Source organism: Staurois parvus, unplaced genomic scaffold, assembly GCF_062004578.1.
Source record: "Staurois parvus isolate SC_StPar_1 unplaced genomic scaffold, SC_StPar_1.0 ptg001241l, whole genome shotgun sequence".
Taxonomy (NCBI): Eukaryota; Metazoa; Chordata; class Amphibia; order Anura; family Ranidae; genus Staurois; species Staurois parvus.
In genome coordinates, this window is record NW_028319037.1 from 78,069 (window position 1) to 100,000 (window position 21,932).

Genomic DNA, 21,932 nt, shown 5'->3' on the forward strand with positions numbered 1-21,932 from the left:
GCACAGTGGGGGGGGGAGGGGCAATTACTGGAACCGATCCCCTGTATGGCTCTCCCTGCAGCAGCTGAAAGCCGGATTCTCTTCCTCTCCCCCCCTGCTGGCTTTCAGATGCTGCAGAGAGAGCCATACAGGGGATCGGTTCCAGTAACTGCCCCCCCCCCCCCCCCCCGCTGCACCCATCACCCTCCTTGTACACCATACATTTCCCCCTGCTGCCCAGCCCCCCCCCCCCCAGTGCTGCCGGCTTCCCTCCTCTCCCCCCCGCTGGCTTTCAGCTGCTGCAGGGAGAGCCATACAGGGGATCGGTTCCAGTAATTGCCTCCCCCCCCCTCCCCCGCCACATCACCCTCCCTGTGTACCATACATTTCCCCCCCTGCTGCCCAGCCCCCCCCCCCCCAGTGCTGCCGGCCTCCCTCCTCTCCTTCCCACCAGCAGCTGCAGGCACACAATAGGATCCTTCAGGATGGGGGAGTGGGGGAAAGTACCAATGTCACATTAACCAGCCCCTTCCTTTCCTGAATGAACACAATGAGTGATCGCTACCGATCACTCACTGTGCTCATTGATAACTGAAACTGTGGGGGTTGTCTTTAGGGGAGGGGGGCCCTATCAGGTTGGTTGCATGGGGCCCTGTGGTTTCTAACAGCAGCCCCCACAGTTTCAGTTATCAATGAGCACAGTGAGTGATTGGTACCGATCACTCATTTTGTTCATTCAGGAAAGGAAGGGGCTGGTTAATGTGACATTGGTACTTCCCCCACTCCCCCATCCTGAAGGGGAGTCTGTGGGGGACATATCCATGGAGGGGCGCACAGACCTCTACAGGACAGACAATGGCACCCTGACTGCCATTAGGTATCTGGATGAAATCCTTGGACCTATTGTCAGACCCTACGCTGGTGCGGTGGGTCCTGGGTTCCTCCTGGTGCGGTGGGTCCTGGGTTCCTCCTGGTGTAGTGGGTCCTGGGTTCCTCCTGGTGCGGTGGGTCCTGGGTTCCTCTTGGTGCGGTGGGTCCTGGGTTCCTCCTGGTGTAGTGGGTCCTGGGTTCCTCCTGGTGCGGTGGGTCCTGGGTTCCTCCTGGTGCAGTGGGTCCTGGGTTCCTCCTGGTGCAGTGGGTCCTGGGTTCCTCCTGGTGCGGTGGGTCCTGGGTTCCTCCTGGTGCGGTGGGTCCTGGGTTCCTCCTGGTGCAGGGGGTCCTGGGTTCCTCCTGGTGCGGTGGGTCCTGGGTTCCTCCTGGTGCAGTAGGTCCTAGGTTCCTCCTGGTGCAGTAGGTCCTAGGTTCCTCCTGGTGCGGTGGGTCCTAGGTTCCTCCTGGTGCAGTGGGTCCTGGGTTCCTCCTGGTGCAGTGGGTCCTGGGTTCCTCCTGGTGCAGGGGGTCCTGGGTTCCTCCTGGTGCGGTGGGTCCTGGGTTCCTCCTGGTGCGGTGGGTCCTGGGTTCCTCCTGGTGCAGTAGGTCCTAGGTTCCTCCTGGTGCAGGGGGTCCTGGGTTCCTCCTGGTGCGGTGGGTCCTGGGTTCCTCCTGGTGCGGTGGGTCCTGGGTTCCTCCTGGTGCGGTGGGTCCTGGGTTCCTCCTGGTGCGGTGGGTCCTGGGTTCCTCCTGGTGCGGTGGGTCCTGGGTTCCTCCTGGTGCAGGGGGTCCTGGGTTCCTCCTGCTGCAGTGGGTCCTGGGTTCCTCCTGGTGCAGTGAGTCCTGGGTTCCTCCTGGTGCAGTAGGTCCTAGGTTCCTCCTGGTGCAGTAGGTCCTAGGTTCCTCCTGGTGCGGTGGGTCCTGGGTTCCTCCTGGTGCAGTAGGTCCTAGGTTCCTCCTGGTGCGGTGGGTCCTGGGTTCCTCCTGGTGCAGTAGGTCCTAGGTTCCTCCTGGTGCAGTGGGTCCTGGGTTCCTCCTGGTGCAGCGGGTCCTTGGTTCCTCCTGGTGCAGTGGGTCTTGGGTTCCTCCTGGTGCAGTGGGTCCTGGGTTCCTCCTGGTGCAGCGGGTCCTTGGTTCCTCCTGGTGCAGTGGGTCCTCGGTTCCTCCTGGTGCAGTGGGTCCTGGGTTCCTCCTGGTGCAGTGGGTCCTTGGTTCCTCCTGGTGCAGTGGGTCCTGGGTTCCTCCTGGTGCAGTGCGTACTGGGTTCCTCCTGGTGCACGACAATGCCCAGCCTCATGTGGAAAGAGTATGCAGGCAGTTCCTGGAGGATGAAGGAATTGATACCATTGAATGGCCCCCACGCTCACCTGACCTAAATCCAATAGAAGCCCTCTGGGATGTCATGTTTCAGTCCATCCGACCCCGCCAGGTCGCACCTCAGACTGTCCAGGAGCTCAGTGATGCCCTGGTCCAGATCTGGGAGGAAATCCCCTGGGACACCATCCGTGGTCTCATTAGGACCCTCCCCCGACATTGTCAGGCATGCATACAAGCACGTGGGGGCCACACAGGCCACTGAGGACCATTCTGAGTTGCTGCAATGACATTTCAGTACAATGGACTCGCCTGCTGCATCATTTCTTCACTTTGATTTTCGGGGTGTCTTTGGATTCAGTCCTCTGTAGGTCGATCATTTTCATTTCCATCCAATGATGGGCCATCCTTACGTTCCTCACCCATCCCCCGTCCATGTCAGTATAGAGATCCAGCAGGAGATTCCTCCCCATTGAGATCTGATGGGCTGTCAGAGTCTTCCTTTCAGTTTTTGGAGCTGTGTATACAGTATATATATATATACACCCAGAATAGTGGCTTAGTGGTTAGCACTTCCGCCTGGCAGTACTCAGGTCATTGGTTCACAATCCCAACCACGGCACCACCTGCCTGGAGTTTGCATGTTCTCCCTGTGCCTGCGTGGGTTTCCTCCGGGTACTCCGGTTTCCTCCCACACTCCAAAGACATGCTGGTAGGTAATTGGATCCTGTCTAAATTGGCCCTAGCATGTGTATGTATGAATGTTAGCTGCTTCCACGCCAAACTACAGCTTCAGGGCGGCATGGGCGCACAAAATCACGTCTATATATATGATTTTACCAGGGGCAGACTGACAACTCATGGGGCCCCCGGGCAATAGGGGATCATGGGGCCCCTGTGTCCTTGCCCAAACTCAAAAAAGCCTATGAAAAAGGTACCAGGGGCATCTCATGGGGCCCCCTACTGACCTCGGGCCCTCGGGCAGTGCCCGAGTTTCCAAATGGTCAGTGCGCCCTGGATTATACCCTCACCGCCATTCGTGGCCTCAGCTGTCAATCACCGGGTCCTGGCCGGTGATTCCCCACTGGCACCTGAGGATTACCGACGGGGGGAGAGACCTGTGTAGAAACAGCAAAGATCTCTGCACACTGCTTTGTATGGCTCTGCATAGCAGCATGCGTACAGTGAAACACACACAGCCCCCATAGTAAATCGCACAGTTAACCCTTTGATCGCCCCTCATGTTAACCCCTTCTTGCCCAGCGCCATTAGTACAGTGTCAGTACTTTTTTTTTTTTTAGCACTAATTACTGTATTGGTGTCACTGGAGATGTCAGTGACACCAAATTAGTTTCCCCCCCCCCAGTGTCAGAATGCCTGCCGTATGGGTCGCTGATCGCCGCCATTACTAGTAAAAAATTTGTGAGGTTCACACTCGTGTTGCAAAAAATAAAAAACACTGGCGATCAAATTCCACTGAAAGAAACTCAATTTGTGAGGGAAAAAAAAAGACATTTAATTTATGTACAGCGTTGCATGACCGCGCAATTGTCAGTTTGGCCTAAATTTATGACGAAATTTGATTTTTTTTACTGGACATTTTTTATAGCAAAAAGTAAATATATATATATGTATATATATTTTTTTTCAATTGTCGGTATTTTTTTGTTTATAGCGCAAAGAAAACGCACAGGCAATCAGATTCCACCGAACGAAAGCTCAATTTGTGGGAAAAAAAGAGGATTTATGCACAGCGTTGCATGACCGCAAAATTGTCAGCTTGGCCTAAATTTATGACGAAATTAGCTTTTTTAAATTTTTTTTTACTGGACATGTTTTATAGCAAAAAGTAAAAAAAAAAATATATATATATTTTTTAAATTGTTGGCCTTTTTTTTTTTATAGCGCAAAAATAAAAACCGCACGGGCGATCAAATACCACTGAAAGAAAGCTCTATGCGTGGGAAAAAAAGGACGTAAATGTAATTTGGGTGTGGCGTTGCATGACCGCGCAATTGTTAAAGTAAAGCAGCGGTGTATCGCACAAAATGGCCCGGTCAGGAAGGGGGGGGCAATCCTCTGGAGGGCGAGGGGTTAGGGACCTTAGATTGTACGCTCCTCGGGGGCGGGGACTGATGTAAATGTACAATATATATGTAAACTGACGAATGATTTGCATGGCTCCGCACACGGTCTTGATATCAGGAATGATTGTCATGGCTCCGCCCACTGTCTTGATCTCAGGAATGATTGTCATGGCTCCACCCACTGCCTTGATCTCAGGAATGATTGTCATGGCTCCACCCACTGTCTTGATCTCAGGAATGATTGTCATGGCTCCGCCCACTGTCTTGATCTCAGGAATGATTGTCATGGCTCCACCCACTGCCTTGATCTCAGGAATGATTGTCATGGCTCCGCCCACTGTCTTGATCTCAGGAATGATTGTCATGGCTCCACCCACTGTCTTGATCTCAGGAATGATTGTCATGGCTCCGCCCACTGTCTTGATCTCAGGAATGATTGTCATGGCTCCACCCACTGTCTTGATCTCAGGAATGATTGTCATGGCTCCGCCCACTGTCTTGATCTCAGGAATGATTGTCATGGCTCCACCCACTGCCTTGATCTCAGGAATGATTGTCATGGCTCCACCCACTGTCTTGATCTCAGGAATGATTGTCATGGCTCCGCCCACTGTCTTGATCTCAGGAATGATTGTCATGGCTCCACCCACTGCCTTGATCTCAGGAATGATTGTCATGGCTCCGCCCACTGTCTTGATCTCAGGAATGATTGTCATGGCTCCACCCACTGTCTTGATCTCAGGAATGATTGTCATGGCTCCGCCCACTGTCTTGATCTCAGGAATGATTGTCATGGCTCCACCCACTGTCTTGATCTCAGGAATGATTGTCATGGCTCCGCCCACTGTCTTGATCTCAGGAATGATTGTCATGGCTCCACCCACTGCCTTGATCTCAGGAATGATTGTCATGGCTCCGCCCACTGTCTTGATCTCAGGAATGATTGTCATGGCTCCACCCACTGTCTTGATCTCAGGAATGATTGTCATGGCTCCGCCCACTGTCTTGATCTCAGGAATGATTGTCATGGCTCCAACCCACTGTTTTGATCTAAGGAATGATTTGCATGGCTCCGCCCACGCTCCTGGAACGAGGAACGTTTGGGAAATGGGCCCCGTGATCATCCTCTGTTGTTAGGAGACGTCACGAAACGTGATAAAGAGGGAACGCGCTGTTTGTGGAGCTATTTATGGCTGCAGATGTGACATCCGTGACATGTTTGTCCAATCACAGCCCAGAGATCCGGCGTGCAGAACATTTCCGTGAAATGGAATGTTTCTCTGTAAGGAAGGCTCCTGCTGGGAATGGAAGTCACAATGGCATCCTCTCCTGGCACTAATCACACGGAGTGCTCTGATTGGTCACGGTACCGCGCTGAGCGTCTCGTCTGTTCTGGGAAATCACACTGAAATGGAATGGAATCATGGCTGAGATCTGCAGAACACAATGACTGCTGCTGCCTGAGCCTCGTCCACACAGCCAATCCGGTCTTCATGTGGCGGATATACGCAGAGAGGGATCAGGGGTGTGCGGGAGGATCGGGGGTGTGCAGGGAGATCAGGGGTATAAGGGGAAGATCAGGGGTGTGCAGGGAGATCAGGGGTGTGCGGGAGGATCGGGGGTGTGCGGGGGATCAGGGGTGTGCAGGGAGATCAGGGGTATAAGGGGAAGATCAGGGGTGTGCGGGGGGATCAGGGGTGTGCGGGGAGGATCGGGGGTGTGCGGGAGGATCGGGGGTGTACGGGGAGATCAGGGGTATAAGGGGAAGATCAGGGGTGTGCGGGGGGATCAGGGGTGTGCGGGGAGGATCGGGGGTGTGCGGGAGGATCGGGGGTGTACGGGGAGATCAGGGGTATAAGGGGAAGATCAGGGGTGTGCGGGGAGATCGGGGGTGTGCGGGGAGGATCGGGGGTGTGCGGGAGGATCGGGGGTGTACGGGGAGATCGGGGGTGTGCGGGAGGATCGGGGGTGTGCGGGGAGATCGGGGGTGTGCGAAGAGATCGGGAGTGTGCGGGGGGATCGGGGGTGTGCGGGAGGATCGGGGGTGTGCGGGGAGATCGGGGGTGTGCGGGGGACATCGGGGGTGTGCGGGGAGATCGGGGGTGTACGGGGAGATCGGGGGTGTGCGGGAGGATCAGGGGTGTGCGGGGAGATCGGGGGTGTGCGAAGAGATCGGGAGTGTGCGGGGGGATCGGGGGTGTGCGGGAGGATCGGGGGTGTGCGGGGAGATCGGGGTGTGCGGGGGGATCGGGGGTGTGCGGGGAGGATCGGGGGTGTGCGGGAGGATCGGGGGTGTGCGGGGAGATCGGGGGTGTGCGGGAGGATCGGGGGTGTGCGGGAGGATCGGGGGTGTGCGGGGGGATCGGGGGTGTGTGGGGAGGATCGGGGTGTGCGGGGAGATCGGGGGTGTGCGGGGGGATCGGGGGTGTGCGGGGAGATCGGGGGGGTGCGGGGAGATCGGGGGTGTGCGGGGAGATCGGGGGTGTGCGGGGGGATCGGGGGTGTGCGGGGAGGATCGGGGGTGTGTGGGGAGATCGGGGGTGTGCGAAGAGATCGGGAGTGTGCGGGGAGATCGGGGGTGTGCGGGGGGATCAGGGGTGTGCGGAAGGATCAGGGGTATAAGGGGAAGATCAGGGGTGTGCGGGGGGATCAGGGGTGTGCGGGGAGGATCGGGGGTGTGCGGGAGGATCGGGGGTGTGCGGGGAGATCGGGGGTGTGCGGGGATATCGGGGGTGTGCGGGAGGATCGGGGGTGTGCGAAGAGATCGGGAGTGTGCGGGGGGATCGGGGGTGTGCGGGAGGATCGGGGGTGTGCGGGGAGATCGGGGTGTGCGGGGGGATCGGGGGTGTGCGGGGAGGATCGGGGGTGTGCGGGAGGATCGGGAGTGTGCGGGGAGATCGGGGGTGTGCGGGGAGATCGGGGTGTGCGGGGGGATCGGGGGTGTGCGGGGAGGATCGGGGGTGTGCGGGAGGATCGGGAGTGTGCGGGGAGATCGGGGGTGTGCGGGAGGATCGGGGGTGTGCGGGGAGATCGGGGTGTGCGGGGAGATCGGGGTGTGCGGGGGGATCGGGGGTGTGCGGGGAGGATCGGGGGTGTGCGGGAGGATCGGGAGTGTGCGGGGAGATCGGGGGTGTGCGGGAGGATCGGGGGTGTGCGGGGGGATCGGGAGTGTGCGGGGAGATCGGGGGTGTGCGATCTGTTGTGACTTCTCTGGATACATTGAACACTTTGGTGAGAAGTATGTAATGTACAATATACCATACAGAGTGCAGGGGTATATAATGTACAGAGGTCAGGGGTATATAATGTACAGAGGTCAGGGGTATATAATGTACAGAGGTCAGGGGTCAGGGGTATATAATGTACAGGGGTCAGGGGTATATAATGTACAGGGGTCAGGGGTATATAATGTACAGAGGTCAGGGGTATATAATGTACAGAGGTCAGGGGTATATAATGTACAGAGGTCAGGGGTATATAATGTACAGGGGTCAGGGGTATATAATGTACAGGGGTCAGGGGTATATAATGTACAGAGTTCAGGGGTATATAATGTACAGGGGTTAGGGGTATATAATGTACAGAGGTCAGGGGTATATAATGTACAGAGGTCAGGGGTATATAATGTACAGGGGTTAGGGGTATATAATGTACAGTGGTCAGGGGTATATAATGTACAGAGTGCAGGGGTATATAATGTACAGAGGTCAGGGGTATATAATGTACAGAGGTCAGGGGTCATCAGCATAGCAACCAATGACGTCATGCCGCTTAGCCGTGCAGCGTCATGTGTTTCCATGGTGATAGACATGCCAGTCACAGCTTTCTTACACGGAGACACTCTCCTGAAATCAGGGGACACCCGGATGTCTGCCCCCCCCCCCCCACTATCCATGACAGTTGTCGTCACTGTGAGTGCCAGAACATACATCATGGGGGGCCCGTATATATGTATACACTCCCCTCCCCCCTACACAGACATAGTCTCCCCTCCCCCAGCCTGTGTCAGATGATTTCCAGAGCCCCCCGCATGGCTGTGTGGATGTCACGTGACGTCAGCCCCGCCCCTCCGTTCTACAGATGTTCAGTCAGCGGAGGACATCTGCCACGTGTCTGCGGTGTCTGCGGAGGTCACGTGGGTTCCCGGTCGCGGACACCATCCCCCCCACCAGAGGGGCGGGGCGGCAGAGCTGCCAGTTTCCGGCCAAGATGGCGGCGCCCTCGGTGCTGTGGAGGCGGCTGCGGGGTCCCGGGCTGATGGCGCTTCTGGCCCGGCTGTGTGACCGGAACCGGGACCGAGGGGGCAGGTATGTGACGCCTCTTGTGTTCCCCACCTCTGCCCGCTCCCCCCCGGGGCCCTGACATGCGTATGAGGGGAGAACAGGCCCCTGTGATCCGAGGACAGTAGCTGGGGCCCCTGTGGTCGGGGGACAGTAGCTGGGGCCCCTGTGGTCGGGGGACAGTAGCTGGGGCCCCTGTGGTCGGGGGACAGTAGCTGGGGCCCCTGTGGCCGGGGGACAGTAGCTAGGGCCCCTGTGATCCGAGGACAGTAGCTAGGGCCCCTGTGATCCGAGGACAGTAGCTGGGGCCCCTGTGGCCGGGGGACAGTAGCTGGGGCCCCTGTGGCCGGGGGACAGTAGCTGGGGCCCCTGTGGCCGGGAGACAGTAGCTGGGGCCCCTGTGGCCGGGGGACAGTAGCTGGGGCCCCTGTGGCCGGGGGACAGTAGCTGGGGCCCCTGTGGCCGGGGGACAGTAGCTGGGGCCCCAACATGACGAGGATAGTTATAATAAAACTTTTCCATCTTATTTCACACCCAATGATGTCATCACTGGGTCTCTGTGCTGCTCTATGCAGTGCAGGCAGATTGTGGCCAATGGGAGGGGCCTTAAATCCGTGCTGTGTACTGCCGGCACTGGTACGCTCGCTGTGGTTCTGTGCTCCGGACTTGTTGGTTTCCAGGCTCCAGCCGCGTGCCTTTCACACGGATCCACGTTTGGTGCGGTCTTCAGTTTTCAAAAAAATGAATGGAAACAGCGCGAAGAATGCGGCGGATCTGCGGGACCTTCTCCAGCCGCAGGTTACAGAGTCACATGACCGGGCCCATAGACTTCTATGTTCTCTCACAGAAGTCGCAGCAGCAGAGGTGAGACCATTCCTATGGCTGATGGATTCAGTGGTTTGTGTGCGCCCTCGCCTCTCCTCCCTGGTCATCCTGTATCCATAGATTTTGGTACAGCTGACTTTGGAGCCTTCCTTCCATCAATCGAAGGATCGATCGGTTGTTGAAGCAAGAGGGATGGAACGAAGCAAGGATAGATCCATTGAAGCGAGGATCAATTGAAACAAATATGGATGGATCAGTCAGTTGAAGCGAGGGGCGATCGATCAAAGTAAGGGGCGATCGGTTGAAGCGTGATGTTGATTTGGAAGTAAGGGTCCATCAGATGTTGAAGCAAGGATGGATGGATGAATGGTTCGAAGCAAAAATCGATCAATCAGTTGAAGCAAAGATAGATTGAAGCAAGATCGATCAATTAAAGTAAGGATAAGCCGATTGAAGCAAGGGTCGATCAGTTGAAGCGTAGGTGATCGGAGCAAAGATCAGTCAATCGATTGAAGCAAGGATGGATGGGTTGAAGCAAGAATCGATCGATCAGTTGAAGCAAGGATACATTGAAGCAGGGATAGATGGATCGATCAGACGTTGAAGCAAGGGTGGATCGGTTGATGCATGGATGATGGATCGAAGCAAGGATCGATCAACTGAAGCAAGGATCGATCAACTGAAGCAAGGATCGGCTGGTTGAAGTAAAGACAGATTGAAGCAAGGATGGATTGATCAGAGCAAGGATCGATCAATTGAAGTAAGGGTAAGCTGGTTGAAGCAAAGATGGACTGAAGCATGGATGGATGGATCGAAGCAAGGATCGATCAGACGTTGGAGCAAGGGTCGATCGGGAGTTGAAGCAAGGATTGATCGGAGCAAGGATCAGTCGATCAATTGAAATAAGGGTAAGCTGGTTGAAGCAAGGGTCGATCGGTTGAAGCAAAGATGGACTGAAGCAAGGATGGATGGATCGAAGCAAGGATCGATCAGATGTTGGAGCAAGGATCGATCGGGAGTTGAAGCAAGGATGGATGGATCGAAGCAAGGATCGATCAGATGTTGGAGCAAGGATCGATTGATCAATTGAAGTAATAAGCCGATTGAAGCGAGGGTCGATCGTTTGAAGCATGGATGGTTTCGAAGCAAGGGTCGATTGGACTTTGAAGCAAGTATTTATTGATCGGAGCAAGGATCAGTCGATCGACTGAAGCAGGCAAGGATGGATGGATCGAAGCAAGGATCGATCAATTGATGCAAGGATTGGCTGGTTTAAGCAAAGATGGATTGAAGCAAGGATCGATTGTTCACTTGAAGCGAGGATCGGCTGGTTGCAGGATGGAAGCAAGGATCGATCAATCGATCTATTGAAGCGAGGATCAGCCGGTTGAAGCAAGGATGGATGGAAGCAAGGATCAATCGGTCAGTTTAAGCATGGATCGATTGATCGATTTTTGAAGCAAGGATTGATCAGACGTCGAAGCAAAGATTGATCGGAGCAAGGATCAATTGAAGTAATCCGATTGAAGCGAGGGTCGATCGGTTGAAGCGTAGATGGTTTCGAGGCAAGGGTCGATTGGACGTTGAAGCAAGGACTTATTGATCGGAGGCAGGCAAGGATAGATAGAAGCAAGGATCAATCGGTCAGTTTAAGCATGGATCGATTTTTGAAGCAAGGATGGATGGATCGATCAGATGTTGAAGCAAGGATCACTAGAAGTAAGGTTAAGCCGATCGGTTGAAGTGTAGATTTTGAAGCAAGGATCATTCGATCGATTGAAGCAGGCAAGGTTGGATGGATCGAAGCAAGGATCGATCATTTGAAGAAGGATCGGCTGGTTGAAGGATGGATGGAAGCAAGGATCGATCGATCAATTGAAGCGAAAATCAGCCGGTTGAAGCAAGGATCAGTCGGTCAGTTTAAGCATGGATTGATGGGTTTTTGAGGCAAGGATCGGTTGAAGTAATAAGCCGATTGAAGCGAGGGTCGATCGGTTGAAGCATAGATGGTTTCGAAGCAAGGGTCGATTGGATGTTGAAGCAAGGATTTATTGATCAGAGCAAGGATCAGTCGATCAACTGAGGCAGGCAAGGATGGATCGATCCTTGCTTTGATCCATCACTTGAAGGATCAGCTGGTTGAAGCAAGGATGGATGGATGGATGGAGGCAAGGATCGATCAATGGAAGCGAGGATCAGCCGGTTGAAGCATGGATGGATAAGAGCAAGGATCAATTGCTCGATTTTTTTTTTTGAAGCCATGATCAATTGGTTGAAGCAAGGATGGATGGAAGGATCGATCGACTGATCGAAGTATCGAAACTGCTTTGGTGTAAATCCGGGTTTTAGGCAGCAAGAATCCAGCCAAGTCTCAGGAATGTCTCTCCTCTCGGGTGATGCGATTTCTGAGATCACATGGATGTCTGTGGGGATGACGTCGCACAGAAGTTGGGATAACATGCGATTTCCGGTGTCATGCCGCCCTGTGGGCTCGGGACCTTCTGAAGTCGCATTGAATCCTCCAAGTCGCATCGATAGTCGCACCGGAGATCGCATTCGAATCATTGGAAGGGATATGTGGAAAAAACGCATAATACATTGCTTAATATTTCAGGCAACGCCGGAAAAACGCGGCGAAAGTGATTTTTTTTTTTTATGCGTTTTTCATACAGAGCTGGGCTGCGATGGGCGTGGCTATAAGTAATTGGCGGTAGAGAACCCGGCGATGAATATTTCATAAGTCTCCCAGGCACACGGAGTAGCTGCAGACTTTGTATTGCCCCCGGACCCCACCCCCGGTGTCAGTGGGCGGTACCCGTGTGATTGTACATGTGACCACCGTGTACGGTCTGCAGACTATCACGTGTCCTCGTCTCATGACATCCATGATGGCCTGGCTGCGGCAGTCACACTGCAGGGAATGAAGAGCGTCTATGGGAGATGCCCCGCATGACATCCACACCAACTGCCAGTGTCACCCGTGTGACCGATCACATGACACCTGACTTGTGTCCGACCGCTGTTCTCATATGACGCCGTGGGGGGGGGGGGGGATTTACTAAAACTGCAAAATCTGCTGCAGCCAATCGCCTTCCAGGTTTTATTGCGAAAGCTTCAATCAACAAACTGAAGTCAGAAGCTGATTGGCTGCCATGCAGAGCTGCACCAGATTTCGCTCCATTCACACCAATCGTTTGATGTGGACGCTGCATGAAATAAAATTCCTTTTTTTTTTTTTTCTTTTCACCTGGTCATCCAGCCAGTAACACTCCTGTATTAGAACACCTCCACTCTGGATGAAGGAGCACAGGGGGCACATTTGGACAGCAGCATTGTCAGTCTGGGGGGGGGAGGAGTGATAGAATGGACTAGCAGATTTAAACACACTACCAAATTGAAGCCAAAGTCCAGCTCACACGTTATAATCAGATCCTTTTCTATTCTGGCAGCGCTCGGACTCGCGCCGTCACGTTTTGCTGTGACGGCATCAAGTGGCTGCTGGCTGTTCCGGGTTCAGCAGGCCCACCCGATGACGTCCCTCTAAGCCCACCCGATGACGTCCCTCTAAGCCCGCCCACCTCCATTGTTTCTGAATGGAAGGCTTTGCCTCCTAGAAAATATGACATGCATCTCTCAGGAGGCAAAGGGAGGTCAGCGCATGTCATTTACGTAGGTGGCCGACGTGCAGGGGGGTGGGGCAGGAGGACTATCCATGCACAGGACCGGAGGAGGGGTACAGAGGGACCAATCGTATTTCGAGGGTGAAGTTCTGCTTTAGTTCTACACCGATGGCCTGTAAAAGCTTTCTAAGCGTTACCAATGAAAAATTTTAGGCACCGTAGATTGTCGCCGTTTTGTGGGCCATCCCGGTTTTGGAGTCTTGACATGTTTGGCATCTACTTGCTCGACACAACCTCATCTTTTATATTGGACCAAAAATTGGGTGTTGTACTGTGATTGTGTGCACTAGAATTAATTTTAGTGTGTTTTTGTTGCGTTTTTAAAACTTTTTATGTACCTTCCTTTTTTTTTTTTTTTTTATGGTCACCATTTTATTCTCCAGCTCCTCTCCTTTCACAAAATCTATCATATTTTGAGTCATTTTCTAACAAAAAACAATTTCACGCGTGTAATACATTTTTAAAAAATTGCCCGAACAGCAAACCATAAAGTATGTCTGGCCAAAAACTTTTTGTTTTTGTTTTTTTTTGTTTTATTTTTTGTTGAACCCCCTGTTAGGCTCCATAGCTCTTAGATTTTTGCGGGTGGTGGACAGGAAGCGATGAAGAATCTTCAACACGGGCAAAGCAATAAAACGTTGTTAAGGGTTTTAGCCTTCCCTTACTATTAGAAACAAATGCACCGAAAAACCCCATAATAAAACTTAAAGGAGCCCCAGAGGGCAGTAAAACCCAACAGGGGCTCTGATCGCACCCCAGGCTGGATGTACTTTGTCAGGCCTCACATCAGAATGCATAATAGGTTAGCCGGCAACTTGGTATCTTCCACATTAGGGCAGTTATTATTTGCGACATCATCAGTACAGGTTAAGGTACACCAACGCGTTTCAGCCATCAGGACGAAACACGTTAGGGTATTTTAACCTGTACTGACAATGTAGCTAATAAAAACTACCCCATTATGGTAGGTACTGAGTTGCAGGCTATCCTATGCATGTTGCAGAGTAAAGGTGTGGAGACACTGAAGCCTAGACACCGGTGGTTCTTTCTCCTACACTGGTCACGGTTGAGTGGTGTGGATTTTGTGGAGTAAACACATCAAAATGCCAGTTCTGTGCAATAGAAGACATATGTTGACCCCTCTGTCAGCCCGTGTCCTTTACCTTCCCACTGTTTCAGCTCTGCGGCCTCCATTAGACTCTTTGACCTTCAACGCTTACGAGAGCGTTGGGTGTCTGTGACCTTGCCGCACGTTACGGTTCCTTTGTGGCTGCTGAGCCTTGTAGAGGTGGGAGGAAGGAACCCTGGCTTGAATCACGGGTATCCAACCTTCCTAGGATTGGTGAATGCTGAACACACTGACAGGGTTAGAATATCTACTCCATTGCAAGGAGCTGGTTGGAGACCTAACGGGGTCTCTTTATTACGCCAGGTCCAGTCCTAGAAAATCATGGCTGACCTTGTAGTTGGCTATGGTTGCCTATGTCTAAATTCTTGTCAAGAGCTGGAAAACACAAGGTTTGTGGTGGGATTGACAGGGCCATGGTCTTCAGATAATGGCTTACCTTGTAGTTGGCCAATGGCTGACCTTGTAGTTGGCCATTGTACCCTATGTCTAAACTCCTCAGGAAGAGCTGGAAAACACAAAGTTTGTGGTGGGATTGACAGGGCCATGGTCTCCAGATAATGGCTGACCTTGTAGTTGGCCATTGTTCCCTATGTCTAAATTCTCGTCGAGCTGGAAAACACAAAGTTTGTGGTGGGATTGACAGGGCCATGGTCTCCAGATAATGGCTGACCTTGTAGTTGGCCATTGTTCCCTATGTCTAAATTCTCGTCGAGCTGGAAAACACAAGGTTTGTGGTGGGAATGACAGGGCCATGGTCTCCAGATAATGGCTGACCTTGTAGTTGGCCATTGTACCCTATATCTAAACTCCTCAGGAAGAGCTGGAAAACACAAGGTTTGTGGTGGGATTGATAGGGCCATGGTCTTCAGATAATGGCTGACCTTGTAGTTGGCCATTGTACCCTATGTCTAAATTTTCGTCAAGAGCTGGAAAACACAAGGTTTGTGGTGGGATTGATAGGGCCATGGTCATTGTATTTGGCCATTGCTTCTTGTGTCCAAAACACAAAGTCCATGGTTTGAGAGGGCCATTGTCTTCTAATAATGACTAACAGTGTATTTGAACAGACTGACAGGGTTGGAATATCTCCTCCATTGCAAGGAGCTGGTTGGAGACCTAACGGTCTCTTTTATACCAGGTCCAGTCCTAGAAAATCATGGCTGACCTTGTAGTTGGCCATGGTTGCCTTTGTCTAAATTCTCGTCAAGAGCTGGAAAACACAAGGTTTATGGTGGGATTGATAGGGCCATGGTCTCCAGAAAATGGCTGACCTTGTAGTTGGTCATTGTTCCCTATGTCTAAACTCTCAGGAAGAGCTGGAAAACACAAGGTTTGTGGTTGGATTGGGTAGGCCATGGTCTTCAGGTAATGGCTGACATCATATTTGGCCATTGTTCCTTATGTCCAAATTCTTGGTAAGAGCTGGAAAACACAAAGTCTGTTGTTTGAGAGAATTATTGTCTTCGAATAATGTATTTGGCCATTGTTCCCTAAGTCCAGATTTTTGGCAGGAGCTGGAAAACACAAGCAAGGCTTGCGGTGGGATTGGGTAGGGCATGGTCTTCAGGTAGTGGCTAATTTTGTTTCTTATGTCTAAATTCTTGTCAAGTGTTGAAAAACACAAAGTCCGTGGTGGGAATGAGAGGGCCATTGTCTTCGGATAATGGCTAACTGTGTATTTGGACATTGTTCCCTAAGTCCAGATTCTTGTCAAGAGCTGGAAAACACAAGGTTTGTTCTGGGATTGGGTGGGCCATGGTCTTCCAAGGGCAGGGTTCCTCCAGAGGTTGCTAGGGGTTCCTGGGGTAATAAGCAATAGCTGCCTCTCAGATGAGTAACCACTGACACCAATGATCTTGAGCTAGAGCAGGGATCTCCATACTATCGAAACAAAGTGCCCTTCAAACTTTAGGGTGACCGGACTGTGGCTGGTGGGAGTAGAAATTGCCCGGGCATCTGTGGGAGTTAGGCTTGGAGGTCAGTGGGAGTAAAAAAAAATTACATAATTGGTGTCAGTGGGAGGAATTGTGCCCCATCATTGGTGTCAGTGGGACAGTTTGGAGACCCCTGCCCTAGCGGCACCCTTATAATAATTTTCAGGCCTCAAGGCATCTCTGATTAAACCAAATGACTGGTTGTCGGGGCAAAAAATGCCCCTTTTACATTGATAGTCATTGGTCAGAATTCCACCCTTACAATTAGATAAAAAGGTATGGTGTCATGGCACTGGCTCTGCCAGGTGGCATTGCCCCTTGAACTATATAGGCACCATCATAGGCATGTCCTTTAGTACCAGTACCTTTAACCTTCCCCAGAACTAGATCGGCACCGTTGACTGTCCACAGAGCTATGTGGGCGCCATCACATAGTTACATAGTCTGGCTGAAAAAAGACAAAAGTCCATCCAGTTTAGCCATAGAAACAAAAAAGTTAGAATCCTACACCCACAGTTGATCCAGAGGATTGAATGTCCCCACAACTATGTGGGCGCCGTTGACTGTCCCCAGAGCCATGTGGGCGCCGTTGACTGTCCCCAGAGCCATGTGGGCGCCGTTGACTGTCCCCAGAGCCATGTGGGCGCCGTTGACTGTCCCCAGAGCCATGTGGGCGCCGTTGACTGTCCCCAGAGCCATGTGGGCGCCGTTGACTGTCCCCAGAGCCATGTGGGCGCCGTTGACTGTCCCCAGAGCCATGTGGGCGCCGTTGACTGTCCCCAGAGCCATGTGGGCGCCGTTGACTGTCCCCAGAGCCATGTGGGCGCCGTTGACTGTCCCCAGAGCCATGTGGGCGCCGTTGACTGTCCCCAGAGCCATGTGGGCGCCGTTGACTGTCCCCAGAGCCATGTGGGCGCCGTTGACTGTCCCCAGAGCCATGTGGGCGCCGTTGACTGTCCCCAGAGCTATGTGGGCATCCCGAAATGGGAGGTCACCCGGCTACAGCCAAAGGAAAACCCCAACAATCTCAGGAGGAACCCTAGTTGGGAATGGCTGGTCTACTCGTCTGCTGCGTCTTTGTTGTCTGGTTTTCCCCAGATGGACTTTTATTGGCGAGGACCACCTTTGGGGAGTCCAGTCATCGCCTGTCTGCCGTAAGGACGTACAGTAAGTCTTGTTTAGCCGATTTTTCTTTTTTGCATTCCATGTGACAGAAGGCCGGCACTGCTGCCTCCAGGTGATCTCACCCTCTTGAGGTTTCTCCTTTTGCTTGTTTAGTAACGTTTCCCAGCAGTGAAACATCTGTTGAATCAGTGTGGTGAGCTGCCCTCACATCCTGCAGGGTGAGCAATCAGCAGCCCGCTTATCCTGGAGATTCCTTCCCCCTCCTGTGACTCTGCTTGAGCTGGACTACTTCTGGGAAACTGGTGAGGAACAACAGGAACCCGAGAGCTGGTGAATCCTGCGTCTCGTCCTATAGATCGGCATCTGTATGTAGGAAGTGATGTGGAAGAAGACCAACTTGTCTCAACATGCCGGCCCTCTGCAACCTCACCGAAAACTCACCGTTACTCTATACATTCATAATGTTGAGCTCATCCCAGTCGGGTCGGGTCCAGGTCATTGTTCGATGGTTTTTTAATCGCTTGGAAGCTTCTTAAGGAAGAGCTTGCGTCAGAGTTTCATGTCAAGGTATGAAGTAATGTCAGAGTGACCCTTCCAGGTATTACCTCTGACAAGGATCACATGACGCCCTATGACAATGCCTTCATCTGATCTCCTCTCCAGAAGGATGGCCCCATCTTTGTTCAGGTGTCATCCAGGGCTACCATCCCCATCTTTGTTCGGGCCTCATCCAGGCCTACCATCCCCATCCTTGTTCGGGCCTCATCCAGGCCTACCATCCCCATCCTTGTTCGGGCCTCATCCAGGCCTACCATCCCCATCCTTGTTCGGGCCTCATCCAGGCCTACCATCCCCATCCTTGTTCGGGCCTCATCCAGGCCTACCATCCCCATCCTTGTTCGGGCCTCATCCAGGCCTACCATCCCCATCCTTGTTCGGGCCTCATCCAGGCCTACCATCCCCATCTTTGTTCGGGCCTCATCCAGGCCTACCATCCCCATCTTTGTTCGGGCCTCATCCAGGGCTACCATCCCCATCTTTGTTCGGGCCTCATCCAGGGCTATCATCTACTTCCTGGACTGAGATGCTGAATCAGAGTTGACACCATCGTGTAAATCCTGGAGCCTGTGCAGTTCTTGGCTGTGTTCACAAATGTCTGACACAGATCAGCCCCTGTTGCAATCTCTTGCCTTGTGACTTGCTACAAAGTTACAATGTACAGTCTGATTGCTGGAGGAGTGGAGACTGGGAAAATGCTTCCTCCTCCTTCTACAAAGTTACAATGTACAGTCTGATCACTGGGGGAGGGGAGACTGGGGATTGTGCATTCCTGCAACAGTGAATGGACTGACACAAGCCCAGGCACCAGGATGCCGGTTCTAATGGCCCGGTGGTAATGCGCTAGACTGGCGCGCCCTCTTGGATTGATGACACCATACATGTCTTTGGCACAGAGATCGTCAGACCCGAGATGTCTGAGGATTATATAGGACACAATCCATTCCCTCAGGAGGTTCTAGTCATTGACACCTAATCTGGAACTCCGGATTCTAATTTCATGGACTTGAAGCGGTGGTGAATGTGGGGTGTACTTACTTTTGTATGTGACACGTCTCCATGGTCAGTCATTTAGATCAGAGGTCTCCAAACTTTCTAAACAAAGGGCTAATTGATGGTTCTTCAAACTTTTGGGGGGGGCAAACTGTGGCCAGTGGGAGAAGAAATTGTCCTGGTGTCAGCGGGAGGAATAGCGCCCCGTCGTTGGTGTCAGTGGGAGGAATAGCGCCCCGTCGTTGGTGTCAGCGGGAGGAATAGCGCCCCGTCGTTGGTGTCAGCGGGAGGAATAGCGCCCCGTCGTTGGTGTCAGCGGGAGGAATAGCGCCCCGTCGTTGGTGTCAGCGGGAGGAATAGCGCCCCGTCGTTGGTGTCAGCGGGAGGAATAGCGCCCCGTCGTTGGTGTCAGCGGGAGGAATAGCGCCCCGTCGTTGGTGTCAGCGGGAGGAATAGCGCCCCGTCGTTGGTGTCAGCGGGAGGAATAGCGCCCCGTCGTTTGGTGTCAGCGGGAGGAATAGCGCCCCGTCGTTTGGTGTCAGCGGGAGGAATAGCGCCCCGTCGTTTGGTGTCAGCGGGAGGAATAGCGCCCCGTCGTTGGTGTCAGCGGGAGGAATAGCGCCCCGTCGTTGGTGTCAGCGGGAGGAATAGCGCCCCGTCGTTGGTGTGAGCGGGAGGAATAGCGCCCCGTCGTTGGTGTGAGCGGGAGGAATAGCGCCCCGTCGTTGGTGTCAGCGGGAGGAATAGCGCCCCGTCGTTTGGTGTCAGCGGGAGGAATAGCGCCCCGTCGTTGGTGTCAGCGGGAGGAATAGTGTCCTTTTGTCAGTGACAGGAATTATACCACACTGTTGCTGAAAGTGGGGGGAATAATGCCCCAAGGGCCAAATAAACGCAAGCAAAGGGCCACATCCAGTCCCCGGGCCACAGTTTGGAGACCACAGATGACACACGAAGGTTGGACTGGTTTCTTTATTCAACCAGATCAGCTATGGAGCCATGAATACACCACGTCAGGCTCACCACCCCATCTGTAGGCACTGTGTGAATGAAGAGCCGATGTCGAAAAAGTCAGACATTTCCACGGGGTGCGCTTGTGTGTGTATGGAGATATATATATTACTGTGCAAAAGTCTTAGGCAGGTGTGAAAAAATGCTGTAAATGAAGAATGCTTTCAGGAATAGAAGTGTTCATAGTTGAGGATTATCAATTAGGACAAGAGCACCTGCTGACATTTTTCTGCAGCCCAATTTCTATGTTTTAGTGCCGTGATCTCCGAACTGCGGCCCTATGCTTGCCTTTATTCGTCCGTTGTGGCACTATTCCTCCCACTGACACCAATGATGGGGCACTATTCCTCCCAATGACACCAATGGTGGAGCACTATTCCTCCCAATGACACCAATGGTGGAGCACTATTCCTCCCAATGACACCAATGGTGGAGCACTATTCCTCCCACTGACACCAATGGTGGAGCACTATTCCTCCCACTGACACCAATGATGGGGCACTATTCCTCCCACTGACACCAATGGTGGGGCACTATTCCTCCCACTGACACCAATGGTGGGACACTATTCCTCCCACTGACACCAATGATGGGGCACTATTCCTCCCACTGACACCAATGGTGGGGCACTATTCCTCCCACTGACACCAATGGTGGGGCACTATTCCTCCCACTGACACCAATGGTGGGGCACTATTCCTCCCACTGACACCAATGGTGGGGCACTATTCCTCCCACTGACACCAATGGTGGGGCACTATTCCTCCCACTGACACCAATGGTGGGGCACTATTCCTCCCACTGACACCAATGGTGGGGCACTATTCCTCCCACTGACACCAATGGTGGGGCACTATTCCTCCCACTGACACCAATGGTGGGGCACTATTCCTCCCACTGACACCAATGGTGGGGCACTATTCCTCCCACTGACACCAATGGTGGGACACTATTCCTCCCACTGACACCAATGGTGGAGCACTATTCCTCCCACTGACACCAATGGTGGGGCACTATTCCTCCCACTGACACCAATGGTGGGGCACTATTCCTCCCACTGACACCAATGGTGGGGCACTATTCCTCCCACTGACACCAATGGTGGGGCACTATTCCTCCCACTGACACCAATGGTGGGACACTATTCCTCCCACTGACACCAATGGTGGGACACTATTCCTCCCACTGACAGCAATGGTGGAGCACTATTCCTCCCAATGACACCAATGGTGGAGCACTATTCCTCCCAATGACACCAATGGTGGAGCACTATTCCTCCCAATGACACCAATGGTGGAGCACTATTCCTCCCAATGACACCAATGGTGGAGCATTATTCCTCCCAATGACACCAATGGTGGAGCATTATTCCTCCAACTGACACCAATGATGGGGCACTATTCCTCCCACTGACACCAATGATGGGGCACCATTCCTCCCACTGACACCAATGGTGGAACACCATTCCTCCCACTGACACCAATGGTGGAGCACCATTCCTCCCACTGACACCAATGGTGGAGCACCATTCCTCCCACTGACACCAATGGTGGAGCACCATTCCTCCCACTGACACCAATGGTGGAGCACCATTCCTCCCACTGACACCAATGGTGGAGCACCATTCCTCCCACTGACACCAATGGTGGAGCACCATTCCTCCCACTGACACCAATGGTGGAGCACCATTCCTCCCACTGACACCAATGGTGGAGCACCATTCCTCCCACTGACACCAATGGTGGAGCACCATTCCTCCCACTGACACCAATGGTGGAGCACCATTCCTCCCACTGACACCAATGGTGGAGCACCATTCCTCCCACTGACACCAATGGTGGAGCACCATTCCTCCCACTGACACCAATGGTGGAGCACCATTCCTCCCACTGACACCAATGGTGGAGCACCATTCCTCCCACTGACACCAATGGTGGAGCACCATTCCTCCCACTGACACCAATGGTGGAGCACCATTCCTCCCACTGACACCAATGGTGGAGCACCATTCCTCCCACTGACACCAAGGGTGGAGCACCATTCCTCCCACTGACACCAATGGTGGAGCACCATTCCTCCCACTGACACCAAGGGTGGAGCACCATTCCTCCCACTGACACCAAGGGTGGAGCACCATTCCTCCCACTGAC

The 21,932-nt window shown here is 53.1% G+C and overlaps 1 protein-coding gene across 1 annotated transcript in view; it reads left to right on the forward strand.

The window, feature by feature from the left end:
* Window positions 1-8,333: 8,333 nt before the first annotated feature.
* Window positions 8,334-21,932, forward strand: part of LOC149437946 (CDP-diacylglycerol--glycerol-3-phosphate 3-phosphatidyltransferase, mitochondrial-like) — a 54,745-nt gene continuing 41,146 nt past the window's right edge. The window contains exon 1 of the mRNA XM_089660422.1: window positions 8,334-8,557. Within this exon, the coding sequence (XP_089516548.1) occupies window positions 8,460-8,557 (98 nt within the window). The 5' untranslated portion in view covers window positions 8,334-8,459. The remainder of the gene's footprint in view (window positions 8,558-21,932) is intronic.